This window comes from Terrapene carolina, unplaced genomic scaffold (assembly GCF_002925995.2).
Source record: "Terrapene carolina triunguis isolate 2854851 unplaced genomic scaffold, T_m_triunguis-2.0 Scaffold42, whole genome shotgun sequence".
Lineage (NCBI taxonomy): Eukaryota > Metazoa > Chordata > Testudines > Emydidae > Terrapene > Terrapene triunguis.
In genome coordinates, this window is record NW_020664393.1 from 3,867,532 (window position 1) to 3,893,998 (window position 26,467).

The following is a 26,467-nucleotide window of genomic DNA, read 5'->3' on the forward strand; positions in this document are numbered from 1 at the left end:
TTGTGTTCTGCTATGTAGGAGCACTCTTTGAACTTGTTCAGAGCAATCTAGTTCGCTTTGGGAGAACCATGTAGGAACCAGGCTTTGAGGTGAAGCATGGACAGGTTGGGGTGGAGAAATCGGCCGTGTTGTTGTGATAGGAGGTTCGGGAGGAGAGGCAACGAGATTGGTGGTCGAATCGACATTCTGGTGAGGAACGGAAACCACGGTTGTCTGGGCCACGACGGGGCAATTAGGATCACCTTGGCACGGTCTGTTCGTATTTTTATCAGGACCCTGTTGAGAACCAGTATTGGGGGAAACGCATAGAGTAAGTTTCAGTGCCATGGGATCATGAATGCGTCTCCCAGGGAATGTTTGCCCAGGCCCGCTCTGGAGCAAAAGTCGGAACATTTCTTGTTTTTTGCAGTTGCAAAAAGGTCTATGGTTGGGTGACCCCAAATGCGGAATATGTTGTGAATGGTTTTCTCGTCTATCTCCCATTCATGATCCCAGGGAAAGCGTCTGCTTAGTTCGTCCGCTGTGGTGTTCATCACTCTGGGAAGATAGGCAGCTGATACCCGGATGTTGTTCACAATGCACCAATTCCAGAGCTTCGTAGCCTGTGTGCAAAGCGAGTGGGATCGAGCTCCTCCCTGCCTGTTTACATAGAACATGCATGCAATGTTGTCTGTCATTATGCGTACATCGTGATTCCTGATTAGTGGAAGAAAGTGACGGCACGCATTGCGAATGGCTCGAAGTTCTAGGACATTTATGTGCAGAGAGGTCTCGGTTGAAGACCATAGCCCCTGGACTGTGTGGTGAGACATGTGTGCACCCCAGCCTGTCAGAGATGCATCGGTAGTCAGTATGAGGGACGGAGCCTCCTGAAGAAAGGAGACTCCAGAGCAGAGGTTGGAGTGAACTGTCCACCACAGTAGAGAATCTTTGACTCGGAAAGGTATGGAAAGAGTCTTGTTTAGAGAGTGCACATTCGGTCTGTAAACCGTGGCCAACCACGCTTTGAAACACCTCATGTAGAGGTGTGCATTTTGGACGATGAAAGTGCACGAGGCCATGTGACCTAGTATTTGTAGACAGTCTCGGACAGTCACCTGGGGATTGTTGCGAATTTTTGTGGCCAGTCGGCTTATGGAGGTGAAGCGGTCGGGTGGAAGAGATGCCAATCCCGTCCGGGAGTCGAGGTATGCCCCTATGAACTCCAGATGTTGGGTGGGGCATAATGTGGATTTGTTTTTGTTTATTTGCAGGCCTTGAGATAGGAAACAATCGACGGTAAGCCGCGTGGATCGGAGAGCTTCGTCGAACGTTGAGGCTTTGAGGAGGCAATCGTCGAGGTAAGGAAATATTACGACCCCTTGTTTTCTGAGGTAGGCAGTAACTACGGCTAGGATCTTGGAAAAAACACAGGGGGCCGTGGACAGTCCGAAGGGAAGAACCCTGTATTGAAAATGTGTTGAGCCAAGAGTAAAACGTAGGAAGCGTCTGTGGGCCAGGTGTATAGTCACATGAAAATAGGCGTCCTGTAGGTCGAGGGCTGAAAACCAATCGCCCTGCTCCAGCACTGGGATTATGGTGGTGAGAGTAACTATCTTGAACTTTTGCTTTTTGACAAATTTGTTGAGCCGCTTGAGGTCGAGGATTGGTCGCCATCCCCCAGTTTTCTTTTCTGTTAAGAAATAATGGGAGTAAAAACCCTTTCCTTTGTGTTGTTCTGGCACAATTTCTATTGATCCCAGTTGAAGGAGATGTTGCACTTCTTGGAGAAGTAGTCGCTCGTGAGAAGGGTCCCTGAAGAGGGACGGGGAGGGTGGGTGGGTGGGAGGCAAGGAGAGGAAGGGGATGGTGTATCCAATTGTAATCACCTCTATAACCCACTTGTCGGAGGTAATGTTCTGCCATTGGTGGGAGAATGGTCGTAGGCGGTGTCCAAAGATATGTGTGCTGGCTGAAGTGGGAACGCTGTTTTCTAAACCCTCGACCAAGGCTTCAAATCTGCCTATTAGTTGGAAGGGGTTGAGGCGCCCCCGCAGAATTGGGACGACGACGCTGGAATCTTGGTCTCTGGCGTTGTTGTTGTTGTTGTTGTTGTTGTTGTCCTGTGGTCTATGGGAGTGTTGTGTAAATGCGGGGTAGCGTGGACGTTGGTAAGGTTGGTATCTATATTGCCGTCTTCTGGTCGTAGGTGTCTGGAGACCTAAGGACCGGAGGGTTGCCCTTGAGTCCTTCATTGAGTGAAGCATGTCGTTCGTGGCGGAAGCAAAAAGTTTTTCACCGTCAAAGGGAAGATCTTCAATGGTGCTCTGGACCTCTCGAGGAAAGAAAGAGGAGGAGAGCCAGGAACCTCGGCGCATGATCACTGCTGTGGCGGTCGATCTTGCTGCAGTGTTGGCTACATCGAGGGCCGCTTGAAGAGCAGTACATGATATGATTTGTCCCTCGGAAACCAGGGCTGTGAATTGTTGTTTTTTCTGTTCTGGGATGTCGTCAATAAAGTCCATGAACTTATTATAGTTTCTGTGGTCATATTTTGCAAGAACTGCAGTATAATTAGCTATACGAAATTGTAGCGTCGAGGATGCATATACTTTACGACCAAAGAGGTCCAAGCGTTTACTTTCCTTGTTAGCTGGGGTGGAGCGGGAATACTGTTGTTTGGCCCTTTGGTTCGCTGCGTCTACTACTAACGAGTTTGGCGCCGAATGGGTAAAAAGGAATTCAGAGCCCTTAGAAGGGATGAAGTACTTCCGGTCCGCTTGTTTACAGGTCGGTAGGCATGTAGCTGGAGTCTGCCAGATGGACTTAGCAGGTTCTAAAAGGGCTACGTTGATTGGTAACGCAACCCTAGAGGAAGAAGAGGGCTGTAGGATGTCAGTTAACTCATGCTGTTGTTCAGGGACTTCCTCCAAGTTAATTCTCAAGTCACTGGCAACTCTTTTAAAGAGGTCTTGGAATTTTGCGTAGTCATCCGACGGTATTGGAGGAGGGGGAAGTAAGGCTTCTTCAGGTGTTACTTCCGGCTCTACTGGAATAGGAGCAGGACTTGGTTGATCCTGCAAGTGTGACGGTGCTGCCTGGTGTCTGGTGTCATTGGCAGGTTCGTCAGGTGGTGGTGCTAGACCGGTGTTGCGCCTGGTTGAGGTGGCGTAGTGTGTGTGTTCTCGAGGGTACGATGCCCACGGTGCCCAATATTGCCATGGTGGTGGGTAAGGCATAGGTGGTGCCATCCAGGTGTTCACCCCCCCAGGGCAGGATCCTGAGAATAGGCTGAGGTAATTTTCCTAAAACTTCTGTTGACTGGGGTCTGGGGATGGGAGGGTTGATACGGAGAAAAACCCTCCTGTGGTCCAGTTTCCTCCTCACTGGAGGAAGGCTGTTCAGACCCTGACTCTGCTATCGAAGAGAAACAGGCATTCAGCAGGGGAGACTGCAGGATAGGTGAAACCAGCAGATCTCTTGCCTGAGTAAATTGAAGTGGTGAGGCTCCTGCGTGAGGTGAAGGCTGTGCAGGAGGGAGTTGCAATGAGGTAACATTCCTCTGAGCCGGGGTTTTGTTTCTTGGCTCACTGCCAATCAGTTCCACGGGTGCCGGTGCCGTGGCCATGGCCGGTGCCGGGAGGGCAGCATCAGCCTGCAGGAGGTCAGGCAGGGTGTGGAATGTCAGCACCGCATCCGTCGTGGTGCCGAACGGTGCCAGAAGAGAGGCAGGCAGCTGAAAGCCTGAAGCCTTGGCACCGGAGCTTCGCGCCACCGCCACAGCCTCAGGCGGTTTTCGTGCAGTGCCGGAGGAGCCCGGTTTGTCAAATGTGCTCAAGCGGGGGAGCACAGGCAGGGAAGCAGTAGATCTGCCCGAGGAGGGCTTGTGTCTCAGGGTTTCCTTTGAAGATGACAAAAGGTGCCCTTTCTTAGCAGATTTCTTGTGTTTGTTTGAGGCGGGGGGGCGGTGGTGGGCAGCGGAGCCAGAATCAGCGCCTGGGTCCGAAGCCGCTCCTAGGGATTTCTGGAGGAGGAGCAGTTTCAGTCTAAGCTCCCTGTCCTTCTGTGCCCTGGAGCTGAGTTTTCTGCATTGGGCACATTTTTGAGGAATGTGGGTCTCCCCCAAACATTTTATACAGTGTGGGTGGCCATCTGACAGCAGGATAGCCTCCTTGCAGTTTGAGCAGCGTTTAAAGCCTGTGGAGCCAGGCATGTCTGAAGCGGCTGCAGCTGACAGGATTTTTTTTTTTTTTTCAGATAAAAATGGTAACTAACTATAACTAACAACAAACTAACTAACTAGAAGGGTAACTGTAACAAGAGAAAGGAATTTCCTAACGAGTCTGCTGAGCTCCGTCTCAGGCCGGGGACGGTAGAGAAGGAACTGAGGAGACCGGCCATGCATGCGTACTATTAAGCTAGACTCACAGCGGGGGGGGGCAGCCTCTGCGCATGCGTGGCCGGTACGAGTACTGCTACAAAAATCTCCGAGCAAAGGCGCAGGGACGCACCAACACCTGGAGTGGAGCACCCACAGGGACATCTGTCGAAGAAGAATGTTTGGTTATTTCATTTACCAAAGGTAATTGAAGCAGATATTTATGAAGTCATTGGGAGGTGAACTATCTCCAATTCAACAGGTTAATCATTAGTATTTGGAGGATTTTCTTGCCACGCTGTATTAGGAGGAGAACATCACCAGACAGACATTTAAATTGTTTTATTTAACTAAAATGACAACATTAAGTATTCTGGATAAGTATTCAACCGCAAACATATAATATTTTAACAAAACAAGCATATGTCCCTCGCTTCTCACTTCTTCTCCTTGTCCAGATCTATTCTGCCCCCAACAATCTTCTAATTCATTGAACTTTTTGAAACTTTGCACTTTTAGAGAGAGGTAAGGGATTGACTCTGTGTACACAAATTTGCAGCGGGACAATAGAGTTGAGGTCTGTTATTTCTCTGTTATTTATTTATTTATTTATTTAAAACATTTGTGCTGTTAACAAGCATGTCTGTAGACACAAATCCACAGTTTGAGGACTGCAAAACTGAGCATCTCTGATGGTATCTTCTAGACTGAGCAGAGTCCCATTGGGTAGATACAAAGATTAACCTAAATTATCTCTACAGAAGCCTGTGGAACCCCATAAGATTGGGTCCCTAATCCATGAACTATTGGAACTCATTTACAAAAATTTTCTTAAACATTACATGAATATATTGTCTCATACTATAGAATTAGAATTTATAATCCCTATTCCATGATGAGATATCTTTGAGCTATAATGTATCTTAATTAAAACTATCTTTAGATAGGTTTTTTCTTCGAAAAGCATTTTATCAAAAAAATCCGATTTAAATTTTTTTTTAAAATCTGATTTTTTTTTATTTATTTTTTAAAATCATTGATTTTTTTCCACCCTGCAGAGGAGAGATTACAATAGTGAATTCCGCATTAGAATTCTGTTAGGGAGTCAAGTACTCTCTATTAGAAGTCAAGTACCAAACTCTTATTTCAGGAGGTTGTCTAGACAAGGATGAAAGATGCATTTTACAAAACAGTTCGTTAACAAATTTTAAGTAAAACTTTTAAAAACTATAGTGCAGACAGAGCAAATTGTATTTTAAAATATGAAACCCAGTGGCAGTGAACCCTAGAATTTTAGAATGTATTAGTTAAAACACATTGGCTAACGTGTTTTTAAAATACACCTTTTATCCTAGTCTAGGTAAGCCATAAGAGGGCAACTACAGTTGGGATAGTACTGGCCTGCAAAAAACATTAATATACTCTGAGGACTATGGGTCTTGGAATTATTATATTAAAATCAAACAGGAGAGTCCGATGGCACAATACATCTTATCTGTGTTTGTTAATAAAGTTTTTTGTTCCTTTCCTTCTGCCAAAAGATGGCAGCCTAATCTTTTGTAAATAGATGTATTCAGGGCCTGGTGTTCTATGCGGTATCTTAGAACTAATACTGTTCTTCAGTCTGTAAAATGACTCATGCCTATGATCTAATCAAAAAGTAGATGAAGGCATAATTTAGTAGTAGAAAACTACAGTATGTATTTGCTCTAAAAAAACTAAACGACATGCAGCCATTAAACGTGGCTATAATTTACTGATTGTGTTACATCTGTTTTTTTTAATATGAAACCTATCCATGAAGAGGCAAAAAATTAAAATGTGTGCATGTAGCAGAAATGTTTTACTATATGTATGTTGTGTGTATTTGTTAACTCTTTCAAAGGAATCTAACGCTGGAGATATGATTTACCATTTACAAAAGTGGTTCTGGTTTGTCATTATCAGATTATACCCCTTTTGGTGCTTTATTACTTTCTCTAATTATTTTCTCTGTTATTTTTCACTGATTGATGGTCATAAAAACCAATCATGTCTTATTTGTTTACTATTTCTTCTTATCTTGCTGCTGTTGGTTACCTTTCATGCAATATGGGTCACAGATTGATCTGCAGAACTTAGAACAGCAAACTTTTTATTATGGGTAGTAAATTGTGCAAGTATTCCCTCGCTGCACACACACACTCTCACTTTTCCCCACCTAAAGTACCTTATTAGTCAAACAGAAATTCTGCATTTCCAAGGAATGTTCGCAGAGATATACTCTGGCAAGAAGGAGGTGACACAGGGCAGCTTTCTGTCCTAAGATGAAAAACAGCTCCGTGTTATGCATTAATTAAACTATTCAGAAAAAAAAAACTCTTAAGTACCTATTGATGGTCATAAAAATGAATCAGTCTTACTATTTACTATCCAGTTGCTCTTATCCTTACTGCTTTTCCTGGTATCCTGAATCAAAAGGGTCTCTTCCCTCTGCCTCCCACTCTGTCCTTTTAAAGGGCAGCAGCAGTAGGGTGACCATACGTCCTGTTTTGGACAGGACAGTCCTTTTTTTAAGCTCTGTCCTGGCCATCCTGACTTATGGCAAAAGTTGGCATTTGTCTCATTTCCTCAGTTGACAAGAGCAAATCCGACAAATGTCCACTTTTGTCAAAAAAGTGACTTGCAGAGGAACAGGTGAGGGATGGAAGGGAGATGCCAGTTCTGCGCAGGGGGGAAGGTAGGTGGCATGCAGGGCTCGAGCGAGCAGCTATGCCAATATCAGCCCCGCGCGGGAGGAGGGGCAGGGTTCGGCACATGCAGGGCTCTAGCAAGCTGCAACACCAGCCCCATGCAGGGGGGGCGGCAGGGCTCAGGCAGGGGGGCAGGCAGGGCTCGAGCGAGCAGTGACACCAGCATCAGCCTCACATGGGGGGCAGGCAGGGCTCGAACGAGCAGCAACATCAGCATCAGCCTCGCACAGGGAGGGCGGGCAAAGCTCAAGTGAGCAGCAACGATGCCAGCCCCATGTGGGGAGGAGGGCTTGGGCGAGCAGCTCGGGCCAGTCCCGTGTGCTGTCCTATTTTCCCTTTGGGAAATAGGGTCACCCTAAGCAGCAAGAACCTACTGAGTACCCTCCTATGGGTAACAGTCTCACAAACATGAAAAAGGAAGGCAAAATAGTAGGTGAACACTAATATGAGGAGCTAGATGATAGAAAAGAGAAGAGAAGAAATGGTTACTCACTCTATGAAGTAACTGTGGTTCTTTGAGATGTGTGCCCCTAAGGCTGCTCCATTCTAGGTGCCATTGTGCCCCCGCATCTTTGAGCAGGGATTTCTCATAGCAGTGTCCATTTGGCCTGCACATGCATCTTACTCAGTCTCATACTCTGTGCTGTTATATAGCACTGTGAGGGTGAACTGCCCTCAGTTCCTTCTCTACCACATGGCTCCATAGCAGAGAACTCCAAAGCTGAGGGGAAGGAGGATGGGTAGTGAAGCAGGGGGACCAGACAGCAAATGTGAAAAATCGGGACAGGGGGTGGGGGTGTAATAGGAGCCTATATAAGAAAAAAACCCAAAAATCAGGACTGTCCCTACAAAATCAGGACATTTGATCACCTTAAGTGAAGCTCCCATAGGGACACGCATCTCAAAGAGCAGTTACTACACTACATGAGTAAGCATTTCTTCTTCTTCTTCAAGTAGTGTCCCTAAGGGTGCTCCATTCTAGGTGACTACTGAGCAGTTCCCTTTAAAGGAGGAGGTGGCTTTGCCATATTTTTGTCAATACTCGACTCAACTCAGAGCCAAATGCAGCATTGGAAACCAAGTCATGAGTTATTGCATAGTGCTCAGCAATGGTACGTATAGAGGCCTCCAATGCGGCTCTACATATTTCAGTAATGGGAACATTTATGAGAAGGGCTCTAGAAAAGGAAATAGACCTCGTAGAGTGAGTTCATATGTCAGAGTCCTTAGAGACTACAACATTGGTAGCTACAACTAATGCAGTTGAAAATCTAATTGGAAAGACTTTGTTTAGACACAACAGACCCTTTTCATCTGTCTGCAATTGAAATAAATAATTTGGAGTCTTTCTGAAAGGATTAATCCTATCAAGATAGAAGGCTGACATCAAATGGGTGCAACTGTGCCGGTCATCAAATGGGTGCAACTGGGCCTCCTCTTTGTCTAGGTGAGGTTTAGGGTAGAAAATTGGGAGATGAATGGGTTGATTAATGTGGAGCTAGGAAGGTATTTTTGGTGTGGTTGTAATGTGTCCTTGTCTTTGAAAAGTGCTGTGGAAGGGGGATATGCCATAAGGGCACATATTTCCTCAATATGTCAAGTTGACATGATGACTACCAGAAATGCTGTTTTCATCAACAAATGTAGGTGGGAGCAGGTAGCCATCGATTCAAACTGAGATCTTGTAGGCATTTAAAAACCAGATTGAGGTCCCAAACCGGACTAGGATGTTTGACTAGTGGAAAGAGATTTCTGAGCTCCCTGAGGAACCTCATCATCATTGGGTGGGCAAATACAGAATAACCGTGTATTGGAGAATGGAAAGCCATGATGGCCGCCATGTGTACTCCAGTGGAACTCAATGACAGCCCCAAGTTTTTAAGTTCTAGGATGTAGTCTAATGTACCTGATGGTGATGAGGTTACGGGTGGAATGTGTTTGAAGTCATACCAGTAGGCAAATCTTGTCCATTTTTGTAAGTGGGGTGTAGCGTGTAGACTGTTTTCTGCTGTGTAATAGCACTTTTTTTATACTCCTGGGGGAATGCTGTACACAAAAAAAAAAATTCTGCACAAAATATTTTAAAATTCTGAAAAAATCTGCATATTTTATTTGTCAAAATAACACAATATAATCATGCCAGTTTCAATTGTTTGGGTAATTTATTTCAAAATACCTGTCAGCAACTATGTCCGTAATGATACAGACAACAAAAAAGATTCAGGAAACGTTTTTTGACAAAAATTCCTTACTAGGCATATTAATTCATTTAAACTACAATACAGAAATGTATTTCCTGAACCCTTCAGAAGCACTGCAAAGGCTTAGGGGAGTCAGGGGTAAGGGAGGAGCTATGGGAGAGGGAAGTAATGCTGGGAAGGAGCACGAGTGTGAACTTGAAGGGTTATTGGGTGTAGGTGGGAGAAGTATGGAACAGGTATTTTGGGACAGGGAGGGATTGTTAGGGAGCCTCCACCATGCAGACCCTGGATGACCCCAAGCCTCTCTCTTTCAGTCAGGCCCATCTGCTCCTGTCCCTATCTGTCCTTGCACTCCCACTCAGCCACTCCTTCTCCCCAGCCCCATGTATACTTGCATCCCCTGTCCTCATGTGTCCCTGGGTCCCCACTCAGCTGTCTCCTCCCCATATGTGTCTCTGCGCCCCCACTCAGCCATCCCCTGTCCTCATGTGTCCCTGGGCCCCCTCCCTTCTGCCCCCACTGAACCGCCCTCTCCCCCCATATGTCCCTGCACACCTTCCCTCCTGTCTCCCATGTGGCCCTACACCCCTCTCCCATCCTCAAGTGTTCCTGCACCCCTTCACCCTGTCCTCATGTGTTCCTGCACCCCTACTTCCATTCAGTCCCCACCCTAGTCTGTTCCCCCCCACTAGCCATTCTGAACCCAAGTCTCTGATCCCCACTCCAGCAACCCCATATTGTCCATTCCTCCACATCCTGTGCCTCCTGACCTGGCCCCACAGGCAGGATGTTGTGAGGAACACAACTTCTTTCTCTTCCCTATCCGCAGCGGGGGCTGCTCCAGCCTGAGAGCAGCGGCTCTCTGTTCTGGTTCCACAGCAGCCCCTGGTGGGCAAAAGGAGCAACTACAGCACCTTTCCAGCAGAATGTATTTTCTGCGGGGGGGGGGGGGGGAATTCTGCACGGCACATGAGTTCTGCGTGTGTGCAGTTGCACAGAATTCCCCCCTCCCCCAGAATATTTTTACTTCCTCTGAATAGGTTGTTTCTAATCTCATGAACCATCAACAATCCACACTTTGAGGCAGAAAAACTCAGAGATTGCAGTAAAGGATCTTCCCACCTTCCTGGGAGAGGAGATGAGGAATGGCCTAGAGAGTAATTGGTGAATAAACGGCCAGATGTATCAGATAAGGACACTATGTTTGCCTAGGCCAGGTTGGGGCTGTTAGAATAACTCTGGCTTTGTCCTTTCTTATTTTGAGTAGAATTTTGGATATTAGAGGAGTTGGAGAAATGCGTATACTAGTGGTTTTCAAACTTTTTTCCTGGTGATCCAGTTGAAGAAAATTGTTGATGCCCGCAACCCAACGGAGCTTGGGATGAGGAGTTTGGGGTGTGGGAGGGACTCAGGGCTAGGTGAGGAGGTTGCGGTGCGGGGATGAGGGCTGTGGGGTGGGGCCAGGAATGACGTGTTTGCGGTGTGGGAGGGGACTCGGGGATGGGGAATTTGGGATACAGGGACTCCGGGTTTCGGGGGGCCTCAGGTCTGGGGCAGGGAATTGGGGCATGAGTTTGGGGCACAGGCTTACCTCAGGTGGCTCCCAGTCAGCGGTGCAGCAGAGGTGCAAAAGCAGGCTTCCCGCCTGTCCTAGCACCTCGGACCGTGCGGCGACCCAAGAGTGGCCAGCAGCAGGTCTGGCTCCTAGGCGGAGGCCTGCAGGCACATATCAGCCCCAGCTCCCATTGGCCAGGAACCGGCCAATGGGAGTGCAGAGCCGGTGCTTGGGGCAGGGGCGGAGTGCGGAGCCGGTGCTCGGGGAGGGGCAGCGCGCGGAGCCACATGGCCCCCCCACATAGGAGCCGGACCTGCTGCTGGCTGCTTCCAGGGTGCAGTGCAGTGTCAGAACAGGTAGGGACTAACTTGTCTTAGCCAGGCAGCCCCGCCGATGGGACATTTAATGGCCCGGTCGGCAGTGCTGACCAGAGCCGCCGCGACCCAGTGCCTTACATTCCACGACCCAACCCACAGTTTGAAAACCATTGGTATAGTAGACCCAAAATGAGCACAGAAGGTAAAAGGTATCCCTCAAGGATCAGTGACCCAGCTTGCACTCTGGTGCAGAACTGGGTGCATTTCTTGTTTATTGCCATAGTGACCAGGACTATTTGAGGAATGCCCCATTGCCGGAATATGTGGTGAAGTATGGTGGAATCTATCTCCCACTACTGGTTTTGAGAGAAGAGACTGATGAGTGTGTCTGCGATCACATTTTGAACTCCTAGAAGGTAAGCTACTACGATGACAATCTGATTGTGTATGGTGTCCCTAGCCTCTGTTTGTCAGAGGGTGGAGATGGATGGCAGGAGAGAGATCACTAGATCATTACCTCTTAGGTTCACTCCCTCTAGGGCACCTGGCATTGGCCACTGTCTGTAGACAGAATACTGGGCTGGATGGACCTTTAGTCTGACCCAGTATGGCCATTCTTATGTTCTTATGCACTAATTCCAAAGCTTGATAGCCTTTGTGCAGAGGGAAGGGAATCTTCCTCCTTGCTGGTTCATATAGAACATGCATGACATGGTCCATCATGACCTTTATGTGGCTTGTCTCTGATTAACGGTAGAAACTGGAGACAGGCATATCTGACTGCCCTGATTTCCAGAAGGTTGATGTGCAGAGTGGTTTCTTGAGGCATCCACCTGCCCTGGGCCATGTGGGTGTCTAGATGAGCTCCCCACCCCAAGAGGGATGCATCTGTTATTATGATAACTGCTCAGGGAGGGCAAGTGAAAAGGACTCGTGCACAAACATTGTGAGGCTATTTCCATCAATTGAGAGATTTCTTTACAAAGGTGGGTATTAGAGCTGTCAAGCGATTAAAAACATTAATTGTGATTAATTGCGCTGTTAATAGAATACCATTTATTTAAATATTTTTGGATGTTTTGTACATTTTCAAATATATTGATTTCAATTACAACACAGAATACAAAGTGTACAGTGCTCAGTTTATATTTATTTTTGATTAAAAATATTTGCACCGTAAAAAATAAAAGAAATGGTATTTTTCAATTCCCCCGTTGCAAGTACTGTAGTGCAATCTAACATGAAAGTTGAATTTACAAATGTAGAATTATGTAAAAAACCTGTTGTTTGTCTTCATGACTGGCTGAACAAGAAGTAGGACTGAGTGGACTTGTAGGCTCTAAAGTTTTTTTGAGTGCAGTTATGTAACAAAAAAAAAATTTACATTTGTAAATTGCACTTTCACAATAAAGAGATTGCACTACAGTACTTGTATGAGGTGAATTGAAAAATACTATTTCTTTTGTTTATGTTCTTTACAGTGCAAATAATAGTAATCAAAAATAATAATATAGAGTGAGCACTGTACACTTCGTATTCTGTGTTGTAATTGAAATCAATATATTTGAAAATGTAGAAAAATATCTAAAAATATTTAATAAAATTTCACTTGGTATTCTATTGCTTAATAGTGCAATTGAAACTGTGATTAATTTTTTTTAATTAATCATGTGAGTTAACTGTGATTAATCGACAGCCCTAGTGGGTATGTAAAGTAGTGTAGTTAGACTGTGTCTGTTCAATGAATAAACAGTCTTGAGCCACCCTTGAAGACATCACATTAGCAGTCTTGCATGGTGTATAACAAAAAGTACTAACTGCCATATGCCCCAACTGCTGAAGATCGTTCTTGACCAGGGTTTGAGGGCTGATCTGGATTACGTTGACTATGCTGGATAGGGCCATGAATCTGTGCATTGGGAGGTAGGCTCTTGCTGCTACTGAATCAAGCTGAGCGCGTATAAATTTTAACTTTTGCACAGGGGTTGAGGTGGCTTTGCAAATTGGCCATGAAGTTACGTCCAAGGAGTAACCTTTCAGAAGTCAAGGTAAAGGAACACCAGAATTCTTTTTCTGCGGAGGTGCGCCACTACTACTAGCATGACCTTTGAAAAGATCCCTGGGGCAGATTATAGGCCAAAAGGGAGCACACTGTACCGAAAATGGTCCTGACAGACAGTGAACCGTAGGTATCTTTTGTGGGATGGGTGTATCGCTATATGGAAACATGCGTCCTGAACGTTGAGGGATGAGAACCAATTCCCTTGGTCCAGTGACAGAATTATTGCTGTGAGCATCACCATTTTGAATTTTTTTGCCCTCAAAGGTGTTCAGTAGCCTTAAATCTAGGATGGGTCTCCAACTGCCATTCTTTTTTGGAACCAGGAAATACCTGGAATAAAACCCCTCTCTTCTGTACTGTATGGAAACTGGTTTTATAGCACCCAACAGTAGAAAAGAGTATTTCCTGTCATAGCAGGTTCTCATGAATGGGGTCCCTGAGGAGGGACAGGGAAGGGGGGTTAACAGGCAGAAGAGAGGTAAAGTGCATGGAGTACCCTGTGGAGGTGATCTCCAAAACCCACTTGTCCATAGTGATGGACTCCCAAGCCCACTATAAGTGGTAAAGGCAGTCGCTGAACAGAGGAAGGCAGGTGAATCGATGTAGCTGGTAAGACTGGTGCTTGGAGGTGGAAACTGCAAGGTCAAAAGATTTTCTTCTCTAGAACCTCTGTTTCTTGCATTGCGGTTAGTATGATCTTTGGGTGATCGAGATTGGGCAGGACAAAATCTCTGGGCCATCTGGGACTTACAAAACTTTCTCTTGTGGGCAGGTGTATATATCCCAAGAGAACATAAAGTAGCCCTGGAGTCCTTTACTGTGTGCAGAGATTTGTCCATGTCATCAGCAAATAGTTTAGTACCATCAAAGTGGAGGTCCTCGACTGTATTGTGGACCTCCTTTGGAAATCCTGAAAGCTGGAGCCAGGAGGCCCTCCTCATAATACCAATGTAGAAATCAAGTGGGCAGCAGTATCAGCAGCATCAAGGAAGATTTGCAGAGATGTCCTGGCAAGCAGCTGCCTTCTTCAGTAATTGCCTGGAATTGCTCTCTATGTTCTGCTGGCAGATGCTCAATAAATGAGTTCTGCTTGGTATAATTTGTATGATTGAATTTTGCCATTAAAGCCTGGTAGTTGACTATTTTGAATTGTAAAGTAGCTGATGAATATGATTTTCTACAAAACAGGACCAGGCACTCATGATCCTTGTTATAAGGTGCGGATTTAATGCAGTACTGCCTCCCACGTCTGTTAACTGCATCAGCCACCAAAGAGTTAGGAGAGGGATGAGAGAATAAAAATTCGGAGTTCATAGACAGAACATAATATTTCTTATCTGCTCTCTTGAATGTAGATGGAATTGTGGCTGGGGTGTGCTAGATAACCTTTGCAGGGTCCAGTAGGGCCTCATTAACAAGCAAGGCAATGCGGGTACATGAAGCTGTATGAAGGATGTCAAGCAGCTTATGATGTGATTCTTTGACCTCCTTGTCTCTTAACAAGGTCCTGAAACTACTTGCAATTGTCTGCCAGGGATGGAGGATGTGGCGTAACTGCTTCAGCCAGGGATGAAGAAGAGATGCTGGCCAGTGGAGAGACACCTTCATCAGCCCTACCTTCCAGTTCCACAAAGATTTCTTCCTGAGATTCCAGTTTCCTAGAGAGGGAGGGTGATGACGGTTGTCTATCTCTGTGACGGGTGGTGCTCAAGGCCCTAGAGAATTGCTAGTAATAGGTCATCCGACAATCCCAGTATGACTGAGGAGGTGGTGCATATGGCATGGGTGGAGGCATCCATGGGTGTTCATACCAGTGAAATGGTGGTTATAGCCATCTCTCATGAGTGATACCAATCTCCTCTGGAAAAGAATCTCTATATGAATGGAGAGGAGAGCATTGCACAGATATTGGGGAGACCGAGGAAAGATCTTCATAAGAATCCTCCTCTTCCAATCACTCTATGGTGGTGAAGTGCCATGGAGAACTTGAGAGACAGTCTTGGGAAGTCTTTTGAGAGGAATTTTGGGTCTCTCTTAGATGCACTCAAGGAGTATGATGGGGAGATAGTGGAGGCAGTGAACTTACCTGGAGACCAGCGTACGGGGGGAGGAAGCCCCCTGCCCAGGGTCAGAGGCAGGGCACAGTGAGCTCTCCATCATGAGGAGTTGACGTTTGATCTCCCTATTTTTTCTGGCTCTAGATTTTAATGCCAGATAGAAGTGGCACTTTTGGGAAATATGAGATTCCCTGAGGCAACAGATGCACTGGGAGTGTTCATCATTCACCAGGATTACCTCCCAGAACAACAGGCAACATTTGAAACTTGGGGAACTGGGCATGCCCTTCCAGTAAAGAAAGTTTCAGAGTTTATCTATTAGCTATATATAAAAAGGTGTTTTGTTTTTTAAAACTACTACAACTAAAACTAAACTACTAAATACCACTAGGACCAACTATAATAAACTATTAAGAGAGCTAAGGGGACACAGTTGAGGTAAAACTCGGCACAGACTGAGGCTCCGTATCAAGCCGAGGCAGTTGAGAAGGAACTGAGGGCTGTTCGCCGAGGCAGTGCTATATCACAAGAGCTCGGAGCATAAGACTGAGTAACTCGCATGCACAGACTGAACAGACACTGCTCTGAAAAATCTACAATCAAAGTTGCAGGGGGTGCAAGCTCATCTAGAATGGAGCACCCATAGGGACACTACTTGAAGAATCAGTTTGTGGATATATGAAGCATATTGGCTAAAACAGGTAAATTATGTGACCATTTGCAAAGCTCTATAATCCCATTGTACACAGCCCTAGTTGCGTTCCATTACTGAACAAAATTTTAGCAACTAAAAATATATTTTAAGTCTTTACTAATAAGTGGGTTAATTCTAACAGTACCTAGGAGTTTTTTTCCAAATAATATAAGTGCATAAACACTGAGTTGTTTTTCATTGTAGGACAGAAAGCTGCCTGTGTCACCTCCTTCTTGCCAGAGTATACCTCTGAAAACATTCTATGGAACTGCAGAACGTCTCAGAAAATTCTATTTGACTAATAATGTACCTGAGGTGGGGGGGGGGGGAGAGAGAAGTATTCCCTATAGGAGGGAATACTTGCACAATGTTCTACCCCCATAAGAAGTTTGCTGCTCTAAACTCTGCAGATCAATTTATGACCCATATTTTATGAAAGGGGACCAACAGCAGCAAAATAAGACAAAAGAGTAAACAAGTAAGACTGATTAGCTTTTATGACCATCAATCAGTGAAAAATAAAAGAGAAAATAATTAAAGAGAAACTAATAAGCATCAGAAAGGGTATAATCTGATCATGACAAACCAGAACCACTTTTGTAAATGGTAAATCATATCTCCAGCATTCGATTCCTTTGAAAGAGTTAAATGCACACAACATAGACTCATAGACTTTAAGGTCAGAAGGGACCATTATGGTCATCTAGTCTGACCTCCCGCATGATGCAGGCCACAAAAGCTGACCCACCCAATTTCCCTTATCTCAGCTGTTGAAGTCTCCAGATCGTGATTTAAAGACTTCAAGTCGCAGAGAATCCTCCAGCTTGCGACCCCTGCCCTATGCTGCGGAGGAAGGCAAAAAACCTCCAGGGCCTCTGCCAATTTACCCTGGAGGAAAATTCCTTCCCGACCCCAAATATGGCGATCAGTAGAACCCCGAGCATACAGGCAAGATTCTCCAGCCGGACCCACATACATATAGTAAAATATTTCTCCTACATGCACACTTCCTACATCTTTGCCTCTTAGTGGATAGGTTTCATATTAAAAATAACAGATGTAACACAATCATAGCCACATTGATTGGCTGCATGAAGTTTATTTTTAGAGCAAATGCATACTGTACTTTTCTACATCTAAACTATGCCTTCATCTACTTTTTGATTAGATCATAGGCATAAGTCATTTTACAGACTGAAGAACAGTATTAAAGCAAAGTTCAAGTAAGCTAATTCGATATCTTTAAAAATTCACTTCCTTCCACCTGCTTCTTCCATCTTTAAGTCGCAATGGATACCAAGGAAATACAGAGAGGAAATGTATCTGGTTTCAGAGGAAAGTAACAACGCATTCCTGGACCCAAAAATGCTTAATTAAAATGGAATTATGATTAGGAATACATATCAAATTAACACAGTATTGAGGGAAGATTTACAAAGACACAGACCACAGGTACCTCATTCCCATTGACTTTCAGTGAGAGTAAGACCTTTGAAAATCTACCCCAGAATATCTAATAAAATATGTTAAACTAAACATTTGGATCTTAAGCCACATTGACAGCTTAATTTATTAGCTAACTGACTTGGGAAACTGTGTGTTTTGTTGTTTACTTTAAACCTAAGGGGATCCAGGGCCGCCCAGAGGATTCAGGGGGCCTGGGGCAAAACAATTTCGGGGGGCCCTTCCACAAAAAAAAGTTGAAATACTATAGAATACTATATTCTCGTGGGGGCCCCTGCGAGGCCCGGGGCCTGGGGCAAATTGCCCCACTTGCCCCCCCTCTGGGCGGCCCTGAGGGGATCTTTTGTTTTGTTGTTAAAAATAATAAACATTTCCAGAACATATATAATCACCAACCTAGGAGCACAAAGAGCATAGCCAATAAGAGTATGCCCCTCCTGCAAGTGTCAGAGAGCACATGGTATCACTAATGTATCAAGCTCCTCCTGCAATCTGGCTCTTGAATATCTCCCTACCTGTTTAGATGGTTGTGGAGTCAGGATAGTTAAGAGAAACGGAATTATTTATGAGTAGGGTGACCAAACAGCTAGTGTGAAAAATCGGGACGGGGGTGGGGGGATAATAGGCACTTATATAAGACAAAGCCCCAAAAAAATCAGGACTGTCCCTATAAAATCGGGACATCTGGTCACCCTATTTATGAGCCCCACACCTTTTTCCCTGGAAGGAATTAAAAGAAGTGATCTGGTTCCCTGGGCCCCCTTTCCTAGTGGTGTATGAGAAAGAACTGGTTCCCAGTTTCTCAATCCCCCAGTGTGCATATACTAGACCAGCGCTTCTCAAACTTTAGCAACCCGAGGACCCTCATTTTGATGTAAAATTTTTCAGGGACCCCAAGCTCCCCCCACTCAGCCCCAGGCCTGGCCCCCACTCCATCCCTTCTCCCAAGTTCCAGCCCCACCCCACCTCTTCCCAACTCCCACTCACTCCATCTCCCCTCCCTCCGTCGCTCGCTCTCCTCCACCTCACTCACTTTCACCAGGCTGGGGCAGGGGAGTTGGGGTGTGGGAGGGGGTGCGGGCTCTGGGAGGGAGTTTGGGTGCAGGAGGAGGTTCGGGGTGCAGGCTCTGGGCTGGGAAAGGGTTGGGGTGCGAGAAGGTGTGAGGGCTCTGGCCAGGTGGCGCTTACCTCGGGCGGCTCCTGAAAGCGACCGGCACATCTCTCTGTCAGCGGCTCCTAGGCGGGGGGCCAGAGGGTCTGTGTGTGCTGCCCCTGCCTGCAGGCACCGTCCCCACAGCTCACATTGGCTGCAGTTCCCAGCCAATGGAAGCTGAGGAGTCAGCACTCGGGGCAGGGACAGTGCGCAGAGACCCCCTGGCTCCTCGGGCCGCAGGGACGTGCCAGCCACTTCCACTTGTGGCATGGAGCCAGGGTAGGCAGGGAGCCTGCCTTAGCCCCACCAGACTTTTAGCACCTAAAATCTCCCGGTTTGGCTTCAGTAGCCTCTGGGAAATAGAGGGAGGAGGAGGAGTTGATCAGCAGAGCCCATGGACCCCCTGGAGTACCCTCAGAGACCCCAGGGGTCCATGGACCTGAGTTTGAGAAAGGCTGCACTAGACCATATAATCGCTTCAGAGGAATGAGATTCAGGGTGAATCAAAGGCCCCTTCTGCAGAAGAGAAGTGCTTCATGACTGGTTTGTTGGTCAACCATATGGTATTGTGAGGGGCACCATGTGTGGAGATTAGGGAGACCTTGAGTACATGCAGGTTCCATACCAGTTCACGAACATGATACAAGATACGCTTGTGCTAATTTACATAACAAATACCATGTGCCAAATGCTCTTCAATTTCTTGCGATTCATCAGATGAAAACAGGTTGTAAAATTTTAGAAAAATAAATCCAATTTGAAGACAAATTTCACTGATATTTCTGAAGTGTTTTCAATAGAAAATAAAAATGTATTTTAAAATGTAATTTTTAAGTTGACAGCGGCCCTCTGAGTTTCTAAAAATAACCTTAACTGACCCTGTGTGTTCTCTTCACCTTTACTTAATGAAGAACTAGTGTAAATATTACAACTCTACAAACTTTTCGTATCTGTTAACAAGTGAAAAAGAGACAAAGTAGGTGAGGTAATCTCTTTTATTGGACCAATATTACTGTCCTCACCCACGTTGTCTCTCTAATATTCTGGGACCAACACAGTTACAACTACACTGCATAGGAGTGAAAAAGTAATAGATTCGATGTCTGTGCCTCAGCATATGCTGGTGATCATGTCATTCTGGCATCAGCAAGCAATGTGAGGATGGATAAAAGTGTGTGTGGGGAGGTGGGGGGGAAGAAAGATAAGGTCTTCGATTCAAAGGGGAAATGAATGATGTAAATACAGTGAGCTTTCTAGAGCCAAAGAGGGTGGATGGAGTAGAATTGGTTAACACTTTCACACAGGAATGATGGGGAACAGTATTGCTTCTGTACCGTATGTTAATGTTGGTAAAATGTTTAATATGAAAAGTACTGTGTAAGTATTAAAAGATCTATACTGGTAAAGATATTCACATGTTTTGCCACAAACATCAGGTAGTCTGAAGGAGGGTCTGTGGCTGAAATGAGGAGTCACTTGGATCTGTATATTTAACATATGAGGTGAAGTTTTGGAGTCAAGAGAAAAATTATAGATTAGACTTGATGGTTGAGAGAAAGGAAGTTTCTGGATAGAGGATGAGTTGATACAGGATCAGAGTTAAAGTTAATTGCAGAACCTTAAAACAAAAGTTTTCAGGCTTTTTTAATTTACTAAAATGTTTCAACAGCATTGCTTTAATTTATTTGGTAGTATTTACAAATTTAACCATGTAAAAGGAGGAAGATTTATGTCTGATAATGTCAAACAACGTAGTTTATGAAAGAATAAAACAAGTTTCCTTGCACCCAGCTAGTAGAGTTGCACAATCTGTAATGTTTATCATACATAATGCTATGGCTATGGGTCATTGGCAGTGAGAAGTGAAATTGGGACCTCTGGATCTTAAAGCATGAGCCTCTAGTGCCCGACCTAATAGGTCCAGCTCTGCTGGTTCAAAGCCAGCAGCAGACTCATGAACCTCTGTTTAGCATAGCCACTACTTGAGGAGGACAAGCAACACACTGAATTGGCTTAGGTTACACATAACTGAGCACAAAATATTCATTTATGACAGTGAATATAGCAAGAGTACCTGCCATCATAGATATAATATCAAAGGAAGAAAGCAGAATTCTTACCTTACAAAAGAGCTTAAAAGAAGTCCAACAAACCCCACTGCAGCTCCAACAATGGCTATTATTCGACAACCAAATATGTCTGTGAATACACTGACTAAGGGAGAGCAGAAGAAAATCATTCCCATGGACAGGGAACTCACCCAGGCTGCAGAAAACACAGGGTTGGCATTAGGAATAAGAGATTGATTCAAGCTTTCAATTATATGATGTAAGAACAGATTGTAGTAGTTTTGTTTTAATGGAAACAACATGGAAGCATATGGTAAAAATAGAATCATAGAAATATAGGGCTGGAAGAGACCTCAAGAGGCATAGGCGCAACTCTGTCAGTGCTCCGGGCTGGAGCACCCATTGAAAAAAATAGTGGGTGCTCAGCATCCACCGGCCACAGCTGTTCCTTGTCCCCGCTCATCAGCTGATGGCGGGGGCACCGCCGCCACTGCCCAGCAGCTGATGGGGACTGTCCCGCCACCAAAGAAGCTGATAGGGGGTGCCACTGCCAAACAGCTGTTTGGTGGCTTAGGGAGGGGATTGGGGGAGCGCAAAGAGGCAGTTGAGCGGGAGCCTTGGGGAATGGGGGCAGGAAGAGGTGGGGCAAGGGCAAAGCCTTGAGGGAAGGGGCGGAGTGGGGGCAGGGCCTCATGGCGAAGCGGGGGTTGAGCACCCCCAGCAAAAAGGAAAAGTTGGTGCTTGCGTCAAGAGGTCATCTAGTCTACCCCTTCCCCCCCTCCCCCGGAAGACCAGCATACACCTAGATCATCTCTGGCAGTGTTTGTCTAACCTCACCTTAAAATACTTTAAGTGATGGGGATTCTACAACCTGCAACCTATTCCGATACTTAACTATTTCTAACTAGAATTCTAACCTGATCGTCCCTAACATTCTAACCTAAATGTCCCTTGCTGCAGATTAATCTGATTTCCTCTTGTACTTCCTTTAGTTGACATGGAAAAAAAAAATTGATCACCATCCCCTTGGTAACAGCCCTTAACATATTTGAAGACTGTAGGCAAGGCCTTCTTCAGTCTTCTTTTCTCAAGACCAAACATACCTGAAATCTTGTCTCTCTCATTAACAGAAGTTGGTCCAATAAAAGATACGACCTCACCCACCCTTGTGTCTCAAAGATATTAGCCTTTTTGGCAACCACATCATATTGTTGGCTCATGTTCAACGGGTGATCTGCTATAACCCCCAGATCCTAGTCAGCAGTACTACTGCCTAGGCAGTTGTTCTCCATTTTGTAGCTGTGCATTTGATTTTTCCTTCCCAAGTGAAGTACTTTGCACTTCACTTAATTTCATTGTATTGAATTCAGACCAATTCTCTAATTTGTCAGGATTGTTTTGAATTCTAATCCAGCCCTCCAAAGTGCTTGCAATCCCTCCTAGCTGGGTGTCATCTGCAAATTTTAGAAGCATACTCCTTCACCTCAATATCCAAGTCATTGATGAAAATATTTAATTGTACCAGACCCAGAACAGACCTCTGCAGGGCCACACTAGATATGCCCTCGCAGTCTGACAGCAAACCATTGACAATTACTCTTTGAGTCCTGTCTTTCAACCAGTTACGGTGGGTACCTTATAGTAATTTCATCTAGACTACATTTCCCTAACGTCATGTGGGACTGTGTCACAAGCCTTATGAAAATCAAGATAAAACATATTACGGCTTCTCCCTATCCACTAGGCCAGCAGTCCCCAAACTTTTGAGGGTCACATTCCCCCTTTCCCGGCCTCCTTTCCCCCTCCAGAGCTGGGGCCAGGAGTGGGGCCGTGACTGGGGGGGCGCGGGGAAGAGAAGACACGTACCAGGGTAAGGGGGCCGAGGCTGGGACTGCAGCTGGGGGTGGGGCCGGGAATGGGGCCACGGCCAGGGGCAGGAGTGGAGCCGGGCCTGCGGCAAGGTGAGGCTCCGTTCCCAGCCTTGCCCCCGGGCCGGGAGCAGAGTCATGCCAAGGTTGAGGACAAGGCCAGGCACAGGGCCAGGAGCCGGGGACACAGCTGGGGGCGGGACCAGAGCAGAGCTGGGGGCGGGGAGGGGCTGGGTGGCGCTCCCTCCCCGCCCCCCGTGGGGCCTGGCCCATGCCCTGCCATGCCCACCAGACATTCCTCCACACCCCTGACAGGGGCACACCCCACACTTTGTGGATCTCAGCACTAGGCCAATAAACCTGTCAAAGAAAGACATTTGCATGATTTATTCTTGATAAATCCATGTTGGCCATTATCTATCACCCTATTATTTTCTAGGTGCTTACAAATTGATTATTTAGTAATTGTTCCAGTATCTTTCCAGGTACCAAAATTAGGCTGACTGGCCTATAATTCCCCAGGTCCACTTTGTTCCCCTTTTAAAGACAGGCACTAACCTTGCCCTTCTCCAGTCCTCTATAGTTAATATTTCAACATGTACCTTAACAGTGGCAGAAATTGAAAGCTGGATAAATTTAATATGTTAAGTAAAATTGGATGTTACCTGCACCAGTAATACAATCAACCTACAAACATTTTTTGTAATTTTTCCCCCCAGAGATCAATCTAGCATTCAAACTTAATTGCTTGACTTTTTTCCAAGGTAACTTTCTTAGCTCACTCTGCGCCATAGTTTACTCTCTGCTCCATGCCTCTTCTTTAACTTGTGATTTTCTACTCCAAGACAGCAATGAACTCATGATTAGGTCTCAAACGCTGTTCTAGAATAAAAGGGTCTGAAATGTTCAGAACCAGAGGCACAGACTGAGTTCCCAGGGGTGCTCGACCCCTGCTCTACCCTAGCCCCACCCCACTCCACCCTTCACCCAGCCCTGCCTCTTCCTGCTCTGCCCCCTACCCCGAGTGCACCCCTCCCTCCCTCCACCTCTTCCTGCCCCTGCTCCTCCCCTTCCCCGCCCCCAGCGCCTCCTACATGCTGCTGAACAGCTGATCGCAGCGGGTGGGAGGCGCTGGGAGGGAGGGAGGGAGGGAGAGAAGCTGATCAGCAGGGCCCATCGGTGGGCGGGAGGCGTTGGGGGGGGACACGACTGATTGGTGGGGCTGCTTTTTCCCCCGTGGGTGCTCCAGCCCCAGAGCATCCACGGAGTAAACACCAATGTTCGGAATGATGGATATATAAATGTGTATCTGATTATGCAATAATCCAAGCAATCCCTATATCTGCCTAGTACTAATCACAACATTACTGTTTTCTTTTTCTTACCTGTTGCACCACTCTAACGTCTAGATTTTGTTGAACTGAGGTTCAGAGTTCACATAAAGGTACCAGACTGACATTACTAAAAACTGAAGTCCTATGTTCTCAAAACAGAAAAAGCAGTAGTGTTCCCACAATACCTGGGGATAGGCCTCAAACCTATTCTGGACAGACTACACCTCCAGGGACAGGAACACAATTAATTCTCCATATTCCAGCCTGACTTGTACCGAGAACACCAATGATTACCAATACTGATGACTGTTGTAGATCAGAATTAATCTGTCAATTTATATTTGGTCCGGAGTAGAAATAGTGTGAAGACAATCATAAAAGTATGTGAATCTAAACTGAAAGGTGGAAAGCAGGTTCCATTCAAGTTAACACCTGGAGTGAGGACAATTAACACACAAAAAACATTGCTGCTAATTTAGAACAAAAGAGCATAGAGCCCTTGGAGGATGGATACTTAGGGTTTGTCCACATGGGAAAATTTACCAACATAATTATGCCACTATAGCTGTACCACTATAACTCCTGTTGTGGACATACTTAGGCTATGTCTACACTACGGGGGGGGGGGGGAGGATTTCAGATACACAAATTCAGCTACGGGAATAGCGTAGCTGAATTCGACGTATCTGATCCGACTTACCCCGCTGTGAGGACGGCGGCAAATCGACCGCCGCGGCTCCCCCGTCGACGGCGCTTACTCCTACCTGGGCTGGTGGAGTACGCGCGTCGATTCGGGGATCGATTATCGCGTCCCGACGAGACGCGATAAATTGATCCCCGAGAGATCGATTTCTACCCGCCGATCCGGGCGGGTAGTGAAGACAAGCCCTTATTTCAAAGTAAGAATGCCTCTTTCCAGATTAGTTTAGGTCACTTCCAAAGAGTGTCCACATGGGGAGTTATAGTGATGTTATTATGACAGTTAATTTCCTTGTGTAGACAACCCCCTATTTGGAAATAAGAACCTGATTTTCCAAAACTGGTATAATTGAGTGTAGGATTGGGCTCCAGATGTGAAGGTGGGTTTGGAACCAACAAAGTTTTAAACTTGTAAAAATGGGACAAGACCGACAGACAGCAAAATTTGTAATCCAAAGCAGTTAATATAATCCTGAATAGATTAGAGATACATACAATTGATATTTAATAAGAAATATCTTCCCAAATGGTACACCTGGGTAAATACCTGTGTTTGAGGTGGCAAGGGGGCATATCAAAGTCACTGAAAAGATATAACTGAGGAACCCTGGGAAGGCAAAGGGGAGAACCCCCCATTGTGCTAGGTACTGTACCATTGTGATGCTGGATTTATTGTGGCTAAACCATCTGAGACAGGTGGAATGTATGTTGTTTTAATCTGTTTTCTTCTCTACATTCCTAATACTATTTGTTTTATTGCAACCCAGTGCTTTTAAATTGTTTAAGAATTTCACACAATTATCCCAATGAGGTGAAAAACCACCCTCAGAGAGGAGGCAGAAAAGGAAGTGTATCTGGAGCCTAACCAATTTGTGATTCTTGATTAAAGGGCACAGATTAAGGAGACCTCTCCCATCTAAAATGTGTTCTATGGAGGGGTGATGTCAGAGAGAGATCTATATATAAAGTCTAGGCAGCAAGATCATTATAATTCACCAGGTTTACCTAGAAGATGTGACATGCAGATGCTGACAGTCACTGCAGTAGGGGTGGAAGGAAAGGGACTCAGAAAAGGTGATAAAACATATCAGTTCCAAGCTTAATAGAGCAGCAGATTCCCACTCAGAAAAGAAACACTTTCAGACAGGGAAACAAATTTTACTGATATCAAATAAAATGAGAAATGTTATTTACTTTTACCACTATTTGAAGGATATTATCTACAAAGATGAGTAACAGCTACTAAATTCTAATGCATTGTTCAGTGTGTGCACCCAAGAGATCTAGATCTTACATCCTGGAAACAAGAGTGTAGTTCTTCCAGTGCACTAAATGCCCCAACAACAACTATGTGGGTGAAACCAGACAATCACTATACTCTCAAATGAACTCATACAGGAAAATGATAAGACAAAACATCATATCACCTGTGGGTGAACACTTTTCACAAAGCAATCACTCTATATGTGACCTATCAGTAAGGCTACGTTTTAGTTACGGGTATTTTTAGTAAAAAAATCATGGACGGATGCCCCGTGATCCGTCCATGATTTTTTACTAAAAATACCGGTGACTAAATCTTACCTGCTGGGAAGGGAGCACTCCTGAGGACTGCTGCTGCTGGGAGGGGTGTGGGGGTGGGGGCAGCCCGGGGACCAGCTGCCTGGGGCTGCCAGAGCAGTGGCTGGTGTGGCCGGCTCCGGGGCTTTCCCAGCTGTTGGGATGGCACTGGGGTCAGCCACATCTGCCACTGCAAAATTCACGGAGGTCAGGGAAAGTCACAGAAGCCATGACTTCAATGACCTCCGTGAATGATTCACAGCCTTACCTATCAGTCCTCGTCCTCAAAGGAAACCCACACAACACTTTCAAAAGATGAGTCTGTGAGCTTAAATTAATAATTTT

At 45.6% G+C, this 26,467-nt stretch overlaps 1 protein-coding gene across 1 annotated transcript in view; it reads right to left on the reverse strand.

Moving 5' to 3' along the window:
• SLC16A10 (solute carrier family 16 member 10) overlaps positions 1 to 26,467 on the reverse strand; it is a 156,838-nt gene that overhangs the window by 55,261 nt on the left and 75,110 nt on the right. The window contains exon 2 of the mRNA XM_024216030.3: positions 20,713 to 20,857. Within this exon, the coding sequence (XP_024071798.1) occupies positions 20,713 to 20,857 (145 nt within the window). The remainder of the gene's footprint in view (positions 1 to 20,712; positions 20,858 to 26,467) is intronic.